Source organism: Coturnix japonica, chromosome 4 (genome assembly GCF_054131305.1).
Source record: "Coturnix japonica strain WE chromosome 4, WE-NBRP24, whole genome shotgun sequence".
Taxonomy (NCBI): domain Eukaryota; kingdom Metazoa; phylum Chordata; class Aves; order Galliformes; family Phasianidae; genus Coturnix; species Coturnix japonica.
This window is the reverse complement of record NC_140666.1, coordinates 84,428,637-84,447,559: the sequence shown is the minus strand read 5'-3', so window position 1 is coordinate 84,447,559 and position 18,923 is coordinate 84,428,637. Positions and strand designations below refer to the sequence as shown.

Sequence of the window (18,923 nt, the reverse complement as noted above, 5' to 3'; positions counted from 1 at the left end):
AGGTTGGACGGGGCCCTGGGCAACCTGATCTAGTAAAGGTGTATGTTTGGTGGCCCTGCCAGGCAGGGGGTTGGAACTACATGATCCTTGAGGTCCCTTCCAACCCGGGTCATTCTGTGATTCTTTTATAACGAAGCATTAACAAGCAGACCAAGAAGCGTTTTGAAAGGTTAAAGACTTTAATTCCTCTGCACAAAGACAATATACCAAAACCAAAAACCACTCTCGTATTTATAATCATCATAAAACACACGGAAGCATGCAGGCTGGATCAGCAGTGCTCTTAAATAGTGCTTCAGAAGGTGCTGTATAGATTTGTTCCCTGTATACACACGCCATGCTGTGCTATGTGACTGAGCTACTTTGCACTGGGACTGCACTGAACCTTATACATAAGCATATATAGATGAGTCCCAGCTGCTGCAGGAAATAGAACAAGCCTCACCAACCAGCAGGCAGCCTCCATTCAGCCCTCAATGGTGGGAGCTTGACCTGTTTGACTTGTAAGTACCACAGGCCTCACCCTCTTCCTATGTCTGGGCAAGCACACAGCCAGGAGGACATTCTTACTACTGAGCAGCAGCTGCCCCTAATCCTAATACACTCCTATTAAAGCAGCAGCACACATTCCCCTACATATTGAGTCTTTTCTTCATTGGGAACTAGCAAACTTGCCATACATAACCACTGTAGTAAACTTCTATACGCTTGACAGGCTTTGGTGAAGGCAAGCTAATGCTCCAGTTCACTGCAGTAATGCTGTATACAGTCAAGTTCTCTTGATGCCTTGGACAAATGAGAAGCGTATCTGAAAACCTCCAAGTAGCACAGAAGTTCTACAAAACTCACTTGAAAAAAATCTAAGCAGCAACTTGAAGTGATGCTTTGGAAGGGACTGGAAGTAGTTTCCACGTTAGCAGCTTAATGCTTCAGCACAACAGTGGGTGTCTGGCCTTGGGAGTGCACTGCCAGTCCCACAAGGTCACTGTGCATCATCTCAAGGCCACAGTTCCTGCAGTGGCCTTATGAAGCGCCAACTAACAGTGGCAGAGCTGAACCACTGCAGAAAGACAATTAACAGCTCTAACAAATGTATGTATCCCACCACATAAGTCAAAGTCTGTTATGATAACAAATTTTACCTGACGCATAGTTCTCATCTAAACTCCATTGGAGTCACAGCCCTCACTTCAGTGTTTGGAGCACAGCACTAGAAAAGTGAAACAAAGGAGAGTCAGTTTAACCAGGACACCCCACGGCCAAGCAGCTCCAAACCTGCAAATACTGCTGCTTCTCATTCATTTCCTGTAACAAGAGCAGCCACTGACCTCATCATCTTACCCCCTTTAGCAATATTGGTCACAATGCAACATACATCAAAGTGAAATCCAGGTATTCAGATCGCGTGGCTGTTTATAAGGTCTCATCCCCTCAAAGAGAAAGTGCTGATTGTGATCATCTCCCTTTCTCCCTTCTCATTTAGGCAGATGCCTGTGTAATATGTATTACCTTAGAGAATGGAAAATAAGCCAAAAAGATGATCATGAAAAGCTAAAAGCAATTTGCTTTTAGCAACTGAAGAGAAAACAGGAATTATCTACATTCTTTTGAAGCAGTTCTCCAGGCTGGATACACAATTCTGGTCCAGTAAAGAAAACAGAGTTTAACTCCATGATTCAGCAGGAAGCATTCTTCACTCTGATTCAATATCATACCAATTCACCAGCAAAATGTTAGTTTGCTTTAAGCAGCATCATCTCCAAATGGCAACAGCAAGACCCATCAATGGAAGGAGCCTTGAGAACATGATGCACGTCATCTGTCAACATAGGTCAAGTAGAAACGTCCTCACAAAAGCTTTAAGGAACATCCATCATCATCATAGCAAAATCTGGATAAAATCAGAGGTTTTATACTCGAGGCAGAGCTTGGAGAAGACAGTTTATCCTTAAAGATCTGGAGAAGCCTAAACAAAGAGACAAACAGTGTTTTCTAAATACAACGTATCTAGTCATTAATCACAAAATATTTACTCTCTTAAGCTGCTATGCTACACAAGAAACAAATGGAACAGACCTGAACTTAAAGCATAGTGTAAAAGATTAAGTCATAATGCCCACAGTAATGAAAGCGTTAACACTTTGAGAATATAACTTACAGTAAAAACAGAGTATTGCACATCTACATTACCTCTTTTCCAACCCCTTATATGATCTTCACATAAACATTGTTGTTAATTCACACATTTCTTTTAATTCTAATTATCAAAATTGCGCCAGGGCAAGTTTAGGTTGGATGTTAGGAAGAACTTCTTTACAGAAAGGGTAGTTAGGTACTGGAACAGGCTCCCCAGGGAGATGGTTGAATCGCCATCCCTGGTTGAGTTTAAGAGCCATCTGGATGTGGTGCTCAGGGATATGATTTAGTGGAGGGTTGTTAGAGTTAGGGTACTGGTTAGGCTGCGGTTGGACTTGATGATCTTCAAGGTCTTTTCCAACCTGGATAATTCTATGATTCTATGATTCTAAATCCTGATATGTGTTCTATTGTCTTTTCCCTTTGAAAATCAAGCATACTTTCAAACAGCATAGACACATAACTGCAAAGCTAAGAAGTGTTGACTGACTATCCCAGAAGACCAGAAAGGTTCTCAAATTCCATTACAGACACATGCTTTTTTTCACCTGTGAGTTTCACCTTGTGTTGACTGCATAAATGCTGACTGTAAATCTCTTCCTCGTTCAGTGCAGAACTCAGGAGACCGCACCAGTCATCCAAGGTTTGATCTGCTGATTTCAGACTATATCCTACTCTTCAAATCATTTTCTGTCGCAGGAGAAAGTCCTCCTTCGATATTTCTATATACAAAGACAGACTGAATATTTACAAATATTAAATTAGCGCTTTAGGAAAATATCACTTTAAGGCTTAGTTATATTTAAAGAACTTACAAGCATTTGAGCCAATAGAATAAATGCTATTAGAGATATCTTTTTTTGTTAGAGTTCCACCTGCCTTTTCCTCATACTACTAATGGAATACAAAACCTAAGTTGTGTAAAACCAGTTGGACACCACGTTCCAGGTAGTTTTATTATGCAGAATATTCCAGACAACAATGAAGACATTTATATCCTATTCCATACGTCATGTAGATCAACGACAATCAAATTACATGAAATACAATGTTCATAAAAGACTCAAGATAGAATCTATCCCATTAATGCTCTAAAAATCTATAGTTCAAAAGAAAACTTCCAGTGAAATCTACTGCTGCATCACAGAACATTAAGAGGCAGGTGGAGGATAAAATGCATTATATGTTTTCTGGTTGAATGGATTGATATTTATATTCACCAAGCCCAGTGTGTCAGATCTTTTAAGGCACTGAATTAACTATAAGAGGACAGGATGGAATGCTAAGCATAGTAACTGAATAGAAAAACAAACTGATCTACTACAGAAGCACTGGATTCCGTTGAACAGTATGGGCTACTGAATGGGTAAAAGTTAGTTGTCACCATCAACTCACCATGGTATTTAAAGGTTTTTCCTCAATATTCTGTCTTCGGTACTTCCCCATCCCCTTTCAGGGTACTCTGACTGATGTCCTTTGAATAAACTGCTACAAAGCTTAAGCCTGCAAATAAAAATCCATATTTTTCCTTCTGTATCTCTATTTCAGTTCAAAATGACTAAGTAGCTTAATTACAACAATCTTTTAATATCAAATACAGCATGTGTTTTACTGTAAAAAACAAGAGAACTTTAAGGTGAGATTTTTCACATGAATTAGTGACTGAGACATCCCTAAGAATGACAATAAAAAGCTCATTACAATAAAATTTGATTTGGAATATGGCAGTAACACAGGCATGCTTCTAATTTAACATGTGGAAAAGCCTGATTGACAGGCTGTGTTTTATACCTCTCCAGCTGGCAGTCTGAGTCTCTGCAAGTTTTGCTATCAGGCAGAAAGATGCTGGCGTTGTTCTGATTGTTCCACCCTGAAGAACAACTGGTGGGAATGGGGTCACTGCATAAAAAGAAGTAACTGTCATTGTAACTGTCAGCTCCAAAACCGTTTTGCTTCTAAAGAGAGAGTTTTCAGCTCCTGGCCATAGCAAGTAAGGAGAAAGTAACAACCACAGGACCCAGTTCTGCTAAGTGCCATTGTTTTCCATTAGACAGCAGGGGGAAGGGGTTTAGCATTTTGCAGCTTCAAGGTAAAAGCAGCAGATGGGGAATTACACTGGGAAAAGCCAGCTAAATTCTAAGAACAAAAATAACCGAACATACTACGTGCTGCAAAGAACACAAACAAAACAGTATTAAACTATGAAGGGAAAACAAGATTAAAAGAAACAAGGACAACATCCCTGCACAAGCAATTAACAGAGATCACCATTATGGTATTTACCTTTTTATTCCTATGTTGTGCTGTACTGTCATTACTTCATCATTTTCACCAAATTTTTCCCAATCTGAACACTTGGTCAAGGCTTCTTGATGTCCCGATTCTGTAAGACTAGAAAGAAAATGAAAAGGTTGGAAACCATGGAGCTATGGAGCTTTATCTCAGTTTCTCTTAATTCTTCAGATGATAAGGGAGCTAAGTAAAGAAAAAACACCTCATATTTTTACTGGGGCTACTGAGAAGAGTCTATAACCTCCCCAGAAGTTAAATCATTTCACCTTACTTGTGGTTGTGATGTATCTTTGTCTAGAGTTACACCACACTCTCCTTTACTTTCAGAGGGCTGGAGCACCTCTCCTATGAGGAAAGGTTGAGGGAACTGGGATTGTTTAGCTTGGAGAAGATCTGATCTGGTGATATGATTCACCTGATCAAGTGGAGATGAGATCAAGTGCCCAGCAGCCCTGGAACTTGATGACCCTTCAGGTCTCTTCCAACACAAGCCATTCTATGACTCTATGATTTGCCCCCAAGTAACCAATGTTGTATCCCAAGTGTTGTATCCTCTGACAATGAAGCTTCGTCAGCCTTGCAATAACACAAGCAATTACACAGCTTATTTATTCCAGCATGACTTCCAGTCCTTATTAAATCATACACGTTTTTAAAGAGTATTAAAGCTATTAGGAAGTGGAGAGAAATTTCAGTTATACTCCCAGAGTCAGTTTGTAATATGAATTACAGCATCACTTTATACCACATGCAGAATCACTTTGTACCTTCCCAGCGCGCGGTACATATGCACACAATGGCTTTTGCCCTTTGAAACCACAGAGGAGTCAGGACTGTTTCGTTTTCTTCGTTTCCATACTGGTGAAGAATCAGGAGAACAGGGACTACAAAAATAAGATGTAGATTTTACACCACAAAGTGTTTTTCATCTGCATTCAAATGAAGTTTGGTAACCATTCCACTGTATTTTGAAAGCAGATCCAAGTCAAAATCACACAAGGAACTTCACAGAGCTTGGAAGCAAAACTATTTTCAGCACATATAACCTGCAAAGTATCTCAGTAGGCAAGTAAGTGCATAAGGTGCTTTCCTTTTGCACTCCCTGCACAATACTGTTAATAAACAGTTTATAAAAAAGGACACTGCTTTCTTTTGCTATTAACTATGAAGTCCTGTAATGGTGCTAATTTTTCCTGCATTCAGTTGTCTGTAACAGAGATGGACTCCATTCTACAATGTAAATGCTGCTCAGCATTAACTGTTCCCCTCATCAGACTTCTACAAAATTAATAAATACAACCTGACAGCAGCAGTGTGTATTTAGTCATTGCAGTAAGTTAATAACAGAAGTCACAGCTCATACCTCTCTGACGTATAGTCTGTCTGGATGCACTGATCTTCACACTGAATTCTGTATTGCTTCTCATCCAATAGAGTGGAGCCAGAATCATCATGATCTTTATAGAACCATTCTTGGGAACTGCCTGAGGGTTCTGTACTCCTAGAAACACACCAAAAAAACCCACCTGGATTTAAAATACTACTCAAGTAGCTTAATGCTCTAAAAAGAAAACAGCTAAGCTGCACTGGTTAATAGTTAACCTCAAATAACATACATATAGCGCAAACACCTGCAGCTTTCACTGCAGTTCAAACACAGCATAGCTAAAAACTGTACTGCAGTTACAGTGCTAACAGAAGTTTATTATCTCTTCCCTATTTACTAGTCCAAAACTTTCAGGTGGTGTGAGTGAAGCTTTGTTACAGAAGTTCATAAGTATGAGAAGCTTAAAACATGCAGGGGAAGACAGTGAATTACTGCAGACAGATTGAACTCCTTCCACGTGTCCTACAGGAAATAAATTCAGACTAAATAAAATACTGTCTTGAAGACTAATAGAATTCAAAGTGGAAAAAAGGTTTTTAAGTGACTCCTCCCATTTCTGAGCCTGACATTTATTTTTCCCCCTGCCCTCTTCGCTCCCAGTTAGAATTGCCCTAACAGCTCTGTGCCATAAGAGATGTGCTGACTGATTCACCAATACATACACTGGCTGCATATCCCAGGTTTCCTCAGTAGGAGGATCCCACGCATGCAGTGCTATCTTCCACAGCCTGATTTGCTGGTCCCAGGATCTACGGCTGTATTTCTTAAACTTGTTTGGTGTTCTAGGATGAACTCCTGGTATTCGTTGATTCCTGTAAATTCAAAGTAACACTTAGATTTCAAGACATGACTTTTGTCCTTCAAAAAAGCCCTGCCCATCAGATAAAGAAAGCATCAGTAATTTAATAAATTGCTTTCCTATTGTTTAACACTTAAACTGAAACAGGCACGCTCTAAAGCACTGTTTACAACAGACAAAAGATATAATACATTTCAGACTGGATAGCCATCCAGTCTAGGAAGGATGTCAAAGCACTGTGTTTTGGATTTATGCTTAAACAGTGCTGGTAAGACACTAATATTTTGACTGCTGTTGAAGGTTGCTTCAAGGTTTTCTGATCTAACCTCACTTTGCTGAGCTCCCGCAGCCATTAAGTTGAAGGAAGGCAAGAAGCTGGGATGAAAAAAAGCAGAATTCCATATTATATAACATGATACTTAGCTATAAAAAAATAATTAATATATAGAAGGGGAGTAATCTTACAAAGCGAGCACTGCTCAGAGAACAGCAGGGTATCAGCCTGCTTGTGAGAGGCAATAAATGACTGTCTTTGCACCCACCACCTTCCCTGCTCCCTTCACCTATTAAATTTCACTATTCTCAACCCACTCTCCACCACACTGAGAAAGGAGAAGTACAGATTTGTATGGGTACTGGACTGCTGGCAGGGGTCAATCCTCAAGTACCTCCAGCACAAAATAACACATTTTCTAGTCCCACCATACTGGAGTTGTCTTTATGCTTTGGGGGGGGAGGAAAGGAGAAAGAACATATTACAATCATGCTTTAAATCAAACAAGACACTTTAAGTGGTTTCTCATAACAGCTTCACAGACTGCTATAATTAGCCATATCAGTTTTACTATCATTCTACAAGATAAAATGTCCCCTGCTAATGAACGGTATTATTAACTACTCTTCTAAACGCCATGCCAATTTATTTTCTCTAAATAGTGTATCCATGTTTATTTTCTGGAATGTTGTCTCACCTTTTCTATTCTCCACCTATAATTTAACTTCGTGGAAGACACGACCGTGGTACCGTGAAATATCTGTGATAATTTACAATACCTGCTGTGGATTTTTCCTCACTGCAGATGAAATGCTAAGTCACAGCTTGAATCAAAGACTGAGCACCTGGTGGGAAGTCAGGGCCAACCCAGGGGGGCTCAGGCGTACACAGTGTACCTGAGTGACTAGAAGGGATGGAGATAGGATCCACCCCTCCCCAGACCTAATTAAGGGTTGACAGTGGAGATAAGAGCATCTCTCACTGGAGATCCCTGCCTATGAGAGGCCTTCTGAAGGTCACCAGCTCTTCTCCTTCATTTCTGTGTCTGCTGCTGCATTTTGGCACATTCTCATTTGCTGTAGCCAAAGCCTTTCCTATTATAGTACTTTCCTTCCCATTATAGCATTACAGTCTTCTTATTTTATCTTTCAGCTTTTGGTCAAGAGGAAGCTTACAGAGCTCCCTGCATTACTTGGCAATACCCACAAGTGAATTTTAGAGGCAGAACCCACAGAAAGCTGGGCAACTTTAAGCAGCAAGTCATTAACAGAAGAGTAAAAACACCTCTGTAAAACAATCCCCAAAACAACAAACACAGAGTGTTACTGCTGAACAGCTCCTGAATTCCAATAGGTCTACAGTAAGCAGAGGGGGCTAACTGTGAAGTCTTCATTTAAGTTCTAAAATTCACAGACTTTAACTCCTGAGCAAGAATGACTGAAAGCATGAAATCCAAATTCTCATTTCAGTTAGTTACTGACTTATCACTGAAAACTGGTTACCAATATTTAAATGCAAGGCTTAATTCATTCCTTACTGAAGCACCATTTCTTGTAATCAATTAACTTTGTACTGGCCTAGCAGCAGTCAGCAGAAAGGTCAAAGGAAACAGATTGGTACCAAATTTAAAGCATGTTTGCTACTGTATAAAACAGCAATACACAAATACACAAATAAAAGTGTTTAACTATAAAATTTTCTTAACTAAGTAACTCCTATGCAAAAAAAAAGTCCAGCTTCTTTTTGAGGAAGATGAACCAAAGCTGTGCGTCAGCCTGCAGGTACATCAAGGAAAAGAAAGTTCATCTGGAAACATGCAATACAGTTCAACTTACTTAGGAACTTCTTTAATGTATCTGTCATAAGCAAGTGTGTTCTTTCCAAAATTGATCTGTTTCTGTCTTCTCCTCAGAACCACTTCATCTGTTTCCCTTTCAGATGGGGCAGCAGAATCATTTGAAAGGCAGCTTAAAAACAAAAGTTAGAACAAAGCTGAAAAGCACCTTAATGGCTTTACAACAAGTCATATAAAAACAAAACTGCAGATGCTCAGACAGTAGAAGTAATGTTTACTTCCAACAGTTCACAGAGCTGGAAATCGTGCTGGCCAAACCAACCATTACAACCAATGAGGTTTCTAAGTTTATGCAGTCGTTCAGATTTGTAACAAGTAAACATAAGCTTGAGCTGCCTTATTATAAGGTTACAGATAGAACCACTACAGGGAAATAAAGCAGCATATGATTATTTACACACACCTGTAGGAAACTGTTACTCCATAAAAATGGATAACGTAAAGGCTTGAATGATTTCATGGCTGTTTCTCTTTGCAAGCCTAGAAAGTTGCTTTTTCTTTTTCCTTTCACTATTTTGTGTTATGGAAAGCTGCAATGAATATACAATTTAAAACCCAAAAGAAAGAGTTAGAAATCACCACATAAAAAGCTTTGGAGATGAAACTTCTCATTGCTTTTCTTTCCTTTAGGTTTCCTCAGGCCTGACATGAGACAGCCTGGTTACATTTCAAATCTTCATTAATGTACATGAAGTAGCTGAAGATCACAAAACAGTAATTTAATTAATCATTCAATACCTACTTTGTCATTTTTTTGGTAGATGTCCTCATTGTTTTCCCTTCTTCAATTCCACCTTCCCAGTTGGGGCAACTAGAAAGAGGCCTAGAATCTCCTGGTGTGATAGAGCTGGAAAATAAGGAAGTTTCATGAGCTTTTGTTGCTTATAACATAAACTTCAGCAGAGGACAAACACAGCTTCCATCACAACTGTAACTCCCTGAGAGAACTTCTACCCCGTTTCAGTCCAAATTCAAACAAATCATTTTAGCTTAATTCACCTTCTGAATTGATAATTCACTTTACTTTGTGGGATAAGGAAACAGTCACAAGATGAACTTTACATCAGAGCACAGACTTGACAGTCTCTTACCTGTACCAGCTCAGCCACTGCAAATACTTCCTTGTACTGCAGCTCCATCAAAGAAGACAATAAATGGCACTACATGATTTAAACAGACCTCCAATGTATTCCTTACCTCTCCAGCCAGTGGTTTAAATGGCCATACTGATATCTGCCGAATGCCAAAGAACCTGAATCATTCCAGCTTCTACATTTCTGCTCTTGATGCCAACACTGCGGATGCTGCACAGAACTGGAAAACAAGCATTTTCATCAGGACTCACATCATAAGGAGTCATTCAATGCTGACTTCCAAAACCATATATAAGCATCATCATTTATAGTTACAAAATGCTGATAGTTTTGGTATAGAGGTATGTGACTTTGTGCCGAGCTACTCACTCAGACAACAGGAACTCAGAAAACTTGTTAGGCAATGCAATTACTGCAAAAGTTTGCTGAGTTCTCCTTGCCTTCCTACACAGTTCTGGCAGCTCTGTTGTCTTAGAAGGTTGCTCGCTATGTACAGTAGCTTCACAGCACCTAATGACACCAGACCTGGCTCACAGGACAAGAAATGCAATGAGTAAAGGACGCAGCGGGCAAAGCCCTACGGACAGGACGTAGGACCACAGCACACCGTGAGGACACAGCACACACCCGGCTCTCCTTGGCAGCACTCACCTGCGCAGCCCTCCCGGCTCCCCGCTGCCGACACGGCCCCGCTCCGCTCCGAACATGGCTGGGCTTAACACCGCCACAGCCGCCGCCGAACATGGCTGCAGACCCGGCGCACTGAGCAAGCGCGGCTCCACCTTCATGGCGTCTCTTTCCGGGTTGGGAGGTGAGAGCTTTTAGTGGCTGCTTGTTTGTGTGAGAAAAGATGTTTAAATGTTTGATGATAGAAGCTAAAACATATAACGTACAAGAATCAAACTACACGCACTTCAAAATCATAGTGCATATATTTAATAAAATCGATCAAATTGGGAATGGTGTATATTTCGCAACTAGAAAATACTTTAAAGCATCCTCATATAAGCCATATAAGCTCATATAGGCTATATAAGCTCATATAGGCCATATATAAGCTCATATAGGCCATATAAGTTCATATAAGCTCATATAAGTTCATATAGGCCATATAAGCTCATATAGGCTCATATAGGCCATATAAGCTCATATAGGCTATATAAACTCATATAGGCTCTATAAGCTCATATAGGCCATATAAGCTCATATAGGCCATATAAACTCATATAGGCTATATAAGCTCATTTAAGCCTTCTGAATGCAGACTAGTAGAGTATCATCTACTAATAACCAATGAAATCCGGGTGTGTAGTATGGGAGGGGTAAAAGTGACTCACAACATCTGCAGGTAACCCTCTACATTCGGGTTATAGCAGGAAAACTTATCTATAAGTTATCTATACTTATCTATAAGGGATACATTTCACTTCGGGTGAATTATAGGATAACAAATGACCTGTGCTCACAAACTTGTTGTGGTTTTGCCTTCTATTCTCTCTACGTGGTGGAGCTTTTGAACAAGTTCATTCTGTAACGCGGCCTTTTAAACTTCGGATGCATTCCAGAGTACTATGAGAACTTAAACATAGAAAAACACGCTGATTTTAAGGAATATAAGCCAGACACTATTATTAACATCATTCATCATTTTATTTTGGTAATTATTACTAAGTTGAGGCACTTCTGTGGAAAGAGCACAACCATCAAAAGGTTCAAGAGTATTTATGACTGTTACTTTGTTTTACTGTCATGTTGGCAAAAGAAATAAGATGTAAAAGCAAAGTTCCACTGGAATAAAAACTTCAATTCGAAGATGATAGATTTCTCTAAAGAAAAACCGTTCTGCACAAGCAATTGGGAATCTAAAGCTTTTACTCTGTGTGAAATCACGGGCAGTCGACTCTTTAATAAGAATATTTGCAATTACATGTGTTATAACCTGGTCTTTATGATCTTTAAAATAAATATTTTTATTCCAAACAGAAAGAGATGTACGAGTTGAATGACTGTCAGTGACAAAGCCCAAAATTATGCATTTCCTTCTATAACTCTTTCAATTACTACATCCTTTATATCTGTGCCGTATTATGCAAACTTAAGTAAACAGGTTTTTTTTGTTAATCTACTGTATATAGTGAGGAGGTGCATAGCAGACAACACCATCCGGCCCTGTAAGACTCTTCTAAAGGTTAAATAACGTGCTGCCAGCAATTCCTGCTCAAAGCAATCTTTCTTCTCAAGGCAATCTAGATGTGCCTGTTAAGCACTGCCATGCCACTTGTGCTTTTGATTTACAATCAAGATCCTCCTGATTATGGGAAGTATCAGGGCTTTCATTCTCCTAGGCCGAAGCATTAAAATACACCTTTCTCATCATCTGGCCAACTTGTTTCTATAAGTTACTGCCCCGTAAGAAAAACAACCTGGGCAAACAAACATTTGCATCTCAGCCACTGCAGTGCACAGAGCAACATAGAAACTCACACATTCACCAGCAGATTGAAGCTCTTCATCGAGAAGTGTGCGAAGTAACTGTTCATTGATGTGTCTGATGGATAGATAAAATGGTAAGCATTGCACTGAGGTCCAGGAGAATGGCTCCTTAATTGTATGGAAAATGCTTTGATTTGAATTCACATATTATTTGGATGCACGCTGCATCAGGAAGTATGCCCCAAAAGGCTTTGAAGTAGTTGACTATTCTTTCAGGTAATTTAGATAATTCAGATATTTGAAATGTAGGAAAAAAATCCATCACCTAGAAAACACTAAAACCCTAAGCAATGTAGTATGTAATACCACAATGTAGATGTAATACTGCACAGCCATAGCAAGTAAGCACGGCACAGTTCTAAATCCTTCTGTTTGAAATAAATATGTCCATCAAAAACTAAACTGGAGGCAGACGAATGGAATAAAAGGTCCCTGTGGAAATTATATATGTTCAGGAATTCAACTCCTTTGTCTAGAGAAACCAATCCCCTTTATAATGGAGGGAACCAGCAGCAGAACAAGTGGTATTCTTGTTTAGTGAACACTTGCAAAGATGAATAAGGACTTTGCAGATGGACTAAAGAACAAAGTCTAACAGAAGTAATTTTCTCAGTTAGCCCTTTATGAAAGAGTCAGAAATACCTATGTTAAAAAGAGAACAGTACTGCAAACATGGATGGGATGATTTTATACCATCCAAGACACAAAAAGCAAAGTTTTACTAAAAAACTGACACCTGATGACTAAAAATCAAAGACAAAAGGTAAAAATTGAGAAGAACTGAGAAGATGTACATCTGTTTTCAATGTTGGAAAATAAAGCTCTGTAGCTTGCACTTCCACGTAATGCAAAGTCTAAGAAACAATGAAAATGGGCCTTTTGACCACTATGAACTACATCCAAATGTAAAAAGTTACAACATACCCAAGTGTTATTCATCGTATTATGCAAACATCTAAAATGCAAAATTTGGCTCTGCAAGTTGGACAAGGCACGTGGCTTGACAGCCAGGTCTCTGGGTGCTGCTGGTCCTGTCGGCTGGCAAACCATTTGCCCATGCAGGTGAGGCACCACATTGGACGACAGTAGCATTGCTGACATTCGCCTTCATTTGGCTCTTGGCAGTTCTTGATGAGCTTGATGTTTGCGATAGTCTGCATGCATCCTATGCATGGCTCCAGCTCCTAAAAGAGAAAAATGTCACAAGTATGAACTGCAAAGAATGGCTTCTGTTCTTGCTCTCTAAAAGGCTTTTGGAAAATGATCTGCACAGAAGCTTAACAGGAATCCGAGTTGGATAAAACCTCAAGGCAGAACTGCCACATTTCCTCCAATCAGGTTCACCACGGACAAAAGGCTTAGAATCATAGAACCATTAAGATTGGAAAAGATCTCTAAGATCATCTAGTCCAGCTATCAGTCCATCCCTATCACACCCCCTAACCGTGCCCTCAGTGCCACATATAAATGTTGCTTGAACATCTCCAGGGATGGTGACTCCAGCACCTCCCTGGGCAATCTGTTCCTCATATCCAACCTGAACCTCCTCTGGCGCAATGTGAATCCATTACCTCTCATCCTATTGCTGTCACCTGGGAGAAGAGACTGATCCCCATCTCATTACATCCTCCTTTCACAGAGTTACAGTGAGCAACAAGGTCTCCTTTGAGCCTCCTCTTCTCCAGAAGGAAAAAAATCCCAGTTCCCTCATCTGTTCCTTGTAAGAACTGCAATACCAATCAGATCCCCAGAAATATTACTGAAGGAAGGACTCCATGTCCTTATTTACAATTAAAGCAAGTCCCAGTTAAGAGTTATTAATTTATTACAGAGGATCCAGCAAAACTGGGCTGTCTAGAAAAGCAAGCTGTTCAAAGCCCAGTTACTCCAGCGCTCCATAAACTCCCTGGAAATGCAACCTCACCATGTCCAAATGTTTTAAAGTTTTACAGAAACAACTTCTGCTGTGCTATTTCTCATGTCTCAAAAGTATGATATTCACAATCCAGTTCACTTTCTAGAGAAGAAACAGAAGCAGCAGCTCCATCTACGTACATTACATGTTCAATGGAACGGAAGGTGAACTCAAAGTAAACGAAGTTACCGATTACAATAACAACAGGCTCAGCTATATTGTAAAATAAATGATTACAGTCTCACGTGGATAGAAAGTCTCACCTGAGTGCTTGGAACAGAGTATGTCTGGTTCATTTCCACCAGAGACGTAAAGGTTTCTAGAAATAAATCACTAAGGCTTTGATGGATCACAACATTAGCTGCATTGCTGATGGGAGCACGAAGCTTCTCTCGGAGCTCCCCATACTCTGTGGAGTTCAGCCTTGAAAAAGAAAAGGTGGAATAAAAAGTTACCTCAATTATCCATTCAAAAACCTTGACAGTATCCAACTGTTGTTCTGGGTTTGTTTTGTCTGGGTTTTTTTTTTTGTTGTTTGTATTTTATCCCTGATATCTCTTAGAACACGCAGTTCTCCTGTCTGGATCCCAACCAGTATATATAAGCATATTCAGACTTCATGTCCAATCAGTCAATTCAATAGCATGAGCAAAAGTACATGTGTATCATGAATTATTTATAAAATACTGCATGCACAGTTTCTGTCCACCAATGTCTGTTTCTTTATAAGTTAATTATAAGGTACATATATAGTAACATGTAGTTAACCATAGTATATTAACCCCCAAGGACAGAAATTGTTATTGTACCATGAGACATGTATCATGTATTGATACAGCACATGCAAGTATCAGAAGAAAGTCGATACTAATTTCTGATTCTCTGATACATTTATAGATTAAAACTGAAACTTCACACAGGCTGCAAATGGCTGCTGAATGTGATTTTGCTCTGATTTCAGGTAGCAAAAGGCTGTGCTTCATACTAGCTTGTTGTGTGAAGTCTCCCTGAGTCCCACAGACCTCACATGGCATGAGACCTTGTACAGATCCTGTAGTGACACAATACTGTTGTTACCCTTCAAAACACAACACTTTGAACTCCCCAGCTTTGTGTGCCCACTCATTAAGCAGCTTTTATAGAGAAGCCCTGGGAACACTGCCCTAAAATACCTCAGTCTTTCTGCCCCAGCTCAGTGCCTGCAGCACAGCACAATGCAACGCTCATCTTTAATTCCTGGTGGTCTCCACTGTTTTATCTGCTGAAACAGAGTTTGCTGACAGCTAAAATAACACAGACCTTTGTACCCAGATAAAGAACCCTCACTGAGCACAGAGGGAAATGTGCTACATTGCTACATGCTTTGCCTACACAGAAGCATTTTTCTTTCAGAAACATCCCTATTTCTGATTCTGGAAATACACAATGGTTCTACGTTCTTAAAAAGTGAATTTTGTCCAATGGCACTTTAAATGCTTTATGATTGCATTCCAGTGCTACTTTTGATTAATCTTCTTACAAGAACTTCTAAAAACTCTTCTTGATGCTGTTCTCGTTAACCACAACATTTGGGGGTTTGGAACTGTGGAGGATCTCATGTTTTTCCCAGTACGATGGGATGATTCTTCTCTTATCACTAAGAGAAGAAGATAATTAGCTGTTTAATATTTATCTGGTATTCTCACAGGTCTATAGAAGTCTCTTAGGATCCTGTAATGCTTACCTTAACCCTGCAGTTTGAGCATACCAGCCAATTTCTGACACCTCATCTCTATGCCTTCCTCATGCTTGCCAGGAGCCATCTGTCCACCTACAAGCCTGCCTGCTTTTCATTACCCGGTAAATAAAGGCTGCTGACATTTACAACAACAGACACTCAAATACCTTTCCAAACATAACTGCGGGAGCACAAACTCCCTTTCATGACGTAAGAACAAGGCAGATTTTAGCACCATTCCAGCACTGAGGATTTCTGTAGAACTTGTACTTTTGTTCAGCTACTGCTAAAAAAAATAGCTGAGGCCCTTGGAAAACAAGGCCTAATTGTTCATAGCTTGTTTACTATGATTTACTGCTATTAGAACTCATCAATCAGAAATGGGTTGGAATTACTTCCTAGCTTTAAGGGCAGCTGACTTGCAGAAGGTCAGCATGAATTCTTTGGAGCAATGACAATGTCAGGAGCCTTGTGCAAAGGGAGGGGTAAAAATATGAGTGAACAACAGCCCAGTTTAGACATATCAATATTAGTTAACCACCAAAATTTGAGTGACTGAAGACTTGAAGATTCTTTCTCTTTCTTATTCTCTATTGCATCTTATTGCTCTCTTCCAACATCTACCTCTCACTGAAGTTTATCCAGCTACTTCTTTCTGCATCCAGCACAATCATTTTTCCTAAGAGAAGACCAAACAGGGCAGTCCCTCTGTTTCTGTTTAACCACTGTGAATTTATTATTATGGGCACGTGAATCTTCCTAAACCTTTTTTTCACTGCACTGCATGGTAGAACTGTGCATACAGCATCTCTGAGCACCAGGCGGGGAGAGAGAGACTCAAGGAGCTTCCAGATTTGCCCCCAAAAACACTTCACAAACACCATCATATATCACATACATGTCATAATTGCAAAGTGTTATTTTGTTTTACCGGATATCAAACGCCTTCACATAGGGATTAACACTGGCAACACGGATGGTGAGGAACTGCACGGGCATGTTTGAGTCTGGTGTGAGTTCGTGCTGTCTGGAGTCTGTCACAGTCAAATGAATGTCCTGCTGCTGGGCGATGTGTAGGCAATAGGTGGTCACCTTGATCACCCACGTGTCTGTAACAATCACCCTCGCTCCTGGGGCTCCAGTGGCAAACTTGTCAATTCTCCTAAACTCTGTATTGATGGAAGAAGCCACTGCCCTCCAACCTGATTGTGGTAGAGCATAAACAGCGAGCGTCCGGGCCAATGGGTGGTTATTCCAACCCTTCCGTGACCAGTAATATGCCAGAGTGCTGCTGACTGCTGGAAGGAGAACGGCAAAGAAGAAGAAAGTTTTCCATTCTTTTGAAGCCAGGTAGAAGAAACAAAGGTGTTTCTCAGGTGCAGCGAAGCACATACCAAGGTAATAACCTGCAGGGAGAAGGAAACAATTAAGTGCAATGACTTCAACCATTAAAGGACAAGAAGTGTGAGAAGCAGCCAAGGTCCCTCAGCATAGGAGCTCATGGCAGCTACAGCTCCCACAGCAAGCAGAGGGGCAGCTCTGAGTTCTGCTCTCTGTGACAGCAACATGGCCTGAGGGAACAGCATGGAGCTGTGCCAGGGGAGGGGGCAGCTGGGGGTCAGGGAAAGGGTCTGCACCAGAGGGTGGTGGGCATGGAATGGGCTGCACAGGGCAGTGGGAACTCAAGCTGCTGGAACTCAGGGAATCACAGAATCACAGAATGAGCCGGGTTGGAAGGGACCTCAAGGATCATGTAGTTCCAACCCCCCTGCCTGGCAGGGGCACCAAACATACACCTTTACTAGATCAGGTTGCCCAGGGCCCCGTCCAACCTGGTCTTGAACACCTCCAAGGACGGGGCATCCACAACCTCCCTGGGCAGCCTGTTCCAGGGCCTGACCACTCTCCTAGTGAAGAACTTCCCCCTAACATCCAACCTAAATCTTCCCTCTTTTAACTTAAAACCATTTCCCCATGTCCTGCTATTGTCAGCCCTTTCCAAGAGTTTACTCCCCTCCTGGGTGTATGGACAGCACATACGTTCTGATTTGGGTGAACGGTGGGACTTAGTGGCCTTTTCAACCTAAATAACCCTATGATTTTGAAGCGGTTTCACGTGGAGCCAAAAGTGGGATTCAAACCTTATGAGTCCAAGTCACAATACTCTATTTCTCTAATTTTAAGTACACCAATCAATGCAGACCCCTGGTTAAACCAATTTTAAGTACATCAATCAATGCAGACCCCTGGTTAACCCATCCAGTGTGCTCACTGATGTGCATCTGGTACAAGTACAAAGTACTATCCAGTACTTCATATTCTGTCACTGATTTCTACCTGAAACTCCAAAGGAAGCAGATTTGAGCTTCCAAGCTAAGTAAAACATGATTCCTTTACAACTCCACGTTCTGGCCACAAAGATAAGCGTGTATAACACAAAGAACCCTGTCTATCAGTGCACAGCATCCCACCCCAAGTCCCATCGCTCACCGAGGGGCAGCACGGAGTGAACCAGCAAAGTGCCGGTGCTTCTCCTCAGGTGATACTGCACGAAGGCCGCGTCCTCGCTGCCCAGCCAAGAGGCCAGCAGGCTTTGAACCGTCAGCCCGGCCGATCGCACCTCATCGGGAGGGAAGACGAAACAGACGGCGAACACCAGGTAAGCCAACGTGAAGGTCACAGCCGGGCTCTCCATCCTGCTCCACAGGGGCCCGGCCCGGCTTGGCACCGCGCAGCTCACTGGGAGCGGTAGTTCCACCCCGAACCTTCCCTTCTAGCCTCGAATTATATCCTAAAAATGGCTTAGTTTGGAAAGGGACCTCAAGATATCATCTCGTTCCAAGTCCCTGCTCATGGGTAGGGTCATCAAACATCGAGCATGGAGACTTTGTGAGTATTTTATTGCGTTTATTTAGTTATTTTCCACATAGAAGCAGTCAGCGCTTCTCTGAGGGCGGGTCT

General features: G+C 41.0%; 2 protein-coding genes across 8 annotated transcripts; both read right to left on the bottom strand.

The window, feature by feature from the left end:
- Positions 1-160: 160 nt before the first annotated feature.
- Positions 161-10,597, bottom strand: LOC107314039 (uncharacterized). 4 transcript variants are annotated; one of them, XM_015862906.3, is made up of 12 exons: positions 10,489-10,597; positions 9,941-10,057; positions 9,486-9,590; positions 8,724-8,855; positions 6,478-6,627; positions 5,792-5,929; positions 5,196-5,312; positions 4,420-4,527; positions 3,928-4,035; positions 3,532-3,639; positions 2,685-2,875; positions 161-1,966 (listed from the first exon to the last, which is right to left on the bottom strand). In XM_015862906.3, the coding sequence occupies exons 1-10, from the start codon at positions 10,542-10,544 to the stop codon at positions 3,540-3,542; spliced, it is 1,131 nt and encodes a 376-aa protein (XP_015718392.2). In that variant the 5' UTR covers positions 10,545-10,597; the 3' UTR covers positions 161-1,966; positions 2,685-2,875; positions 3,532-3,539. The 4 variants fall into 4 exon arrangements, with proteins under 4 accessions (XP_015718392.2, XP_015718393.2, XP_015718394.2 ...); XM_015862907.3 differs by having other exon boundaries at positions 2,698-2,875; XM_015862908.3 differs by having other exon boundaries at positions 2,685-2,858.
- On the bottom strand, positions 10,572-18,675 carry TMEM129 (transmembrane protein 129, E3 ubiquitin ligase). Of its 4 annotated transcripts, none has more exons than XM_085547456.1 (5): positions 18,453-18,675; positions 16,894-17,368; positions 14,509-14,668; positions 13,255-13,514; positions 10,572-10,712 (listed from the first exon to the last, which is right to left on the bottom strand). In XM_085547456.1, the coding sequence occupies exons 1-4, from the start codon at positions 18,655-18,657 to the stop codon at positions 13,266-13,268; spliced, it is 1,089 nt and encodes a 362-aa protein (XP_085403582.1). In that variant the 5' UTR covers positions 18,658-18,675; the 3' UTR covers positions 10,572-10,712; positions 13,255-13,265. The 4 variants fall into 4 exon arrangements, with proteins under 4 accessions (XP_085403582.1, XP_085403584.1, XP_085403583.1 ...); XM_085547458.1 differs by having other exon boundaries at positions 10,647-10,665; XM_085547457.1 differs by having other exon boundaries at positions 10,649-10,668.
- Positions 18,676-18,923: the final 248 nt, after the last annotated feature.

Coding starts and splice junctions, on each gene's coding strand:
- LOC107314039 (XM_015862906.3), bottom strand. CDS start 10,544: ATGTTCGGAGCGGAGCGGGGCCGTGTCGGCAGCGGGGAGCCGGGAGGG. Junction 5,930..6,477: donor ACCTGGGATATGCAGCCAGT/GTATGTATTGGT, acceptor GTGTGTTTCTAG/GAGTACAGAACCCTCAGGCA. Junction 3,640..3,927: donor TCAGACTGCCAGCTGGAGAG/GTATAAAACACA, acceptor TTTTATTTGCAG/GCTTAAGCTTTGTAGCAGTT.
- TMEM129 (XM_085547456.1), bottom strand. CDS start 18,657: ATGGAGAGCCCGGCTGTGACCTTCACGTTGGCTTACCTGGTGTTCGCC. Junction 17,369..18,452: donor TCACTCCGTGCTGCCCCTCG/GTGAGCGATGGG, acceptor TTCTCCCTGCAG/GTTATTACCTTGGTATGTGC. Junction 13,515..14,508: donor ACTCTGTTCCAAGCACTCAG/GTGAGACTTTCT, acceptor TTTCTCTTTTAG/GAGCTGGAGCCATGCATAGG.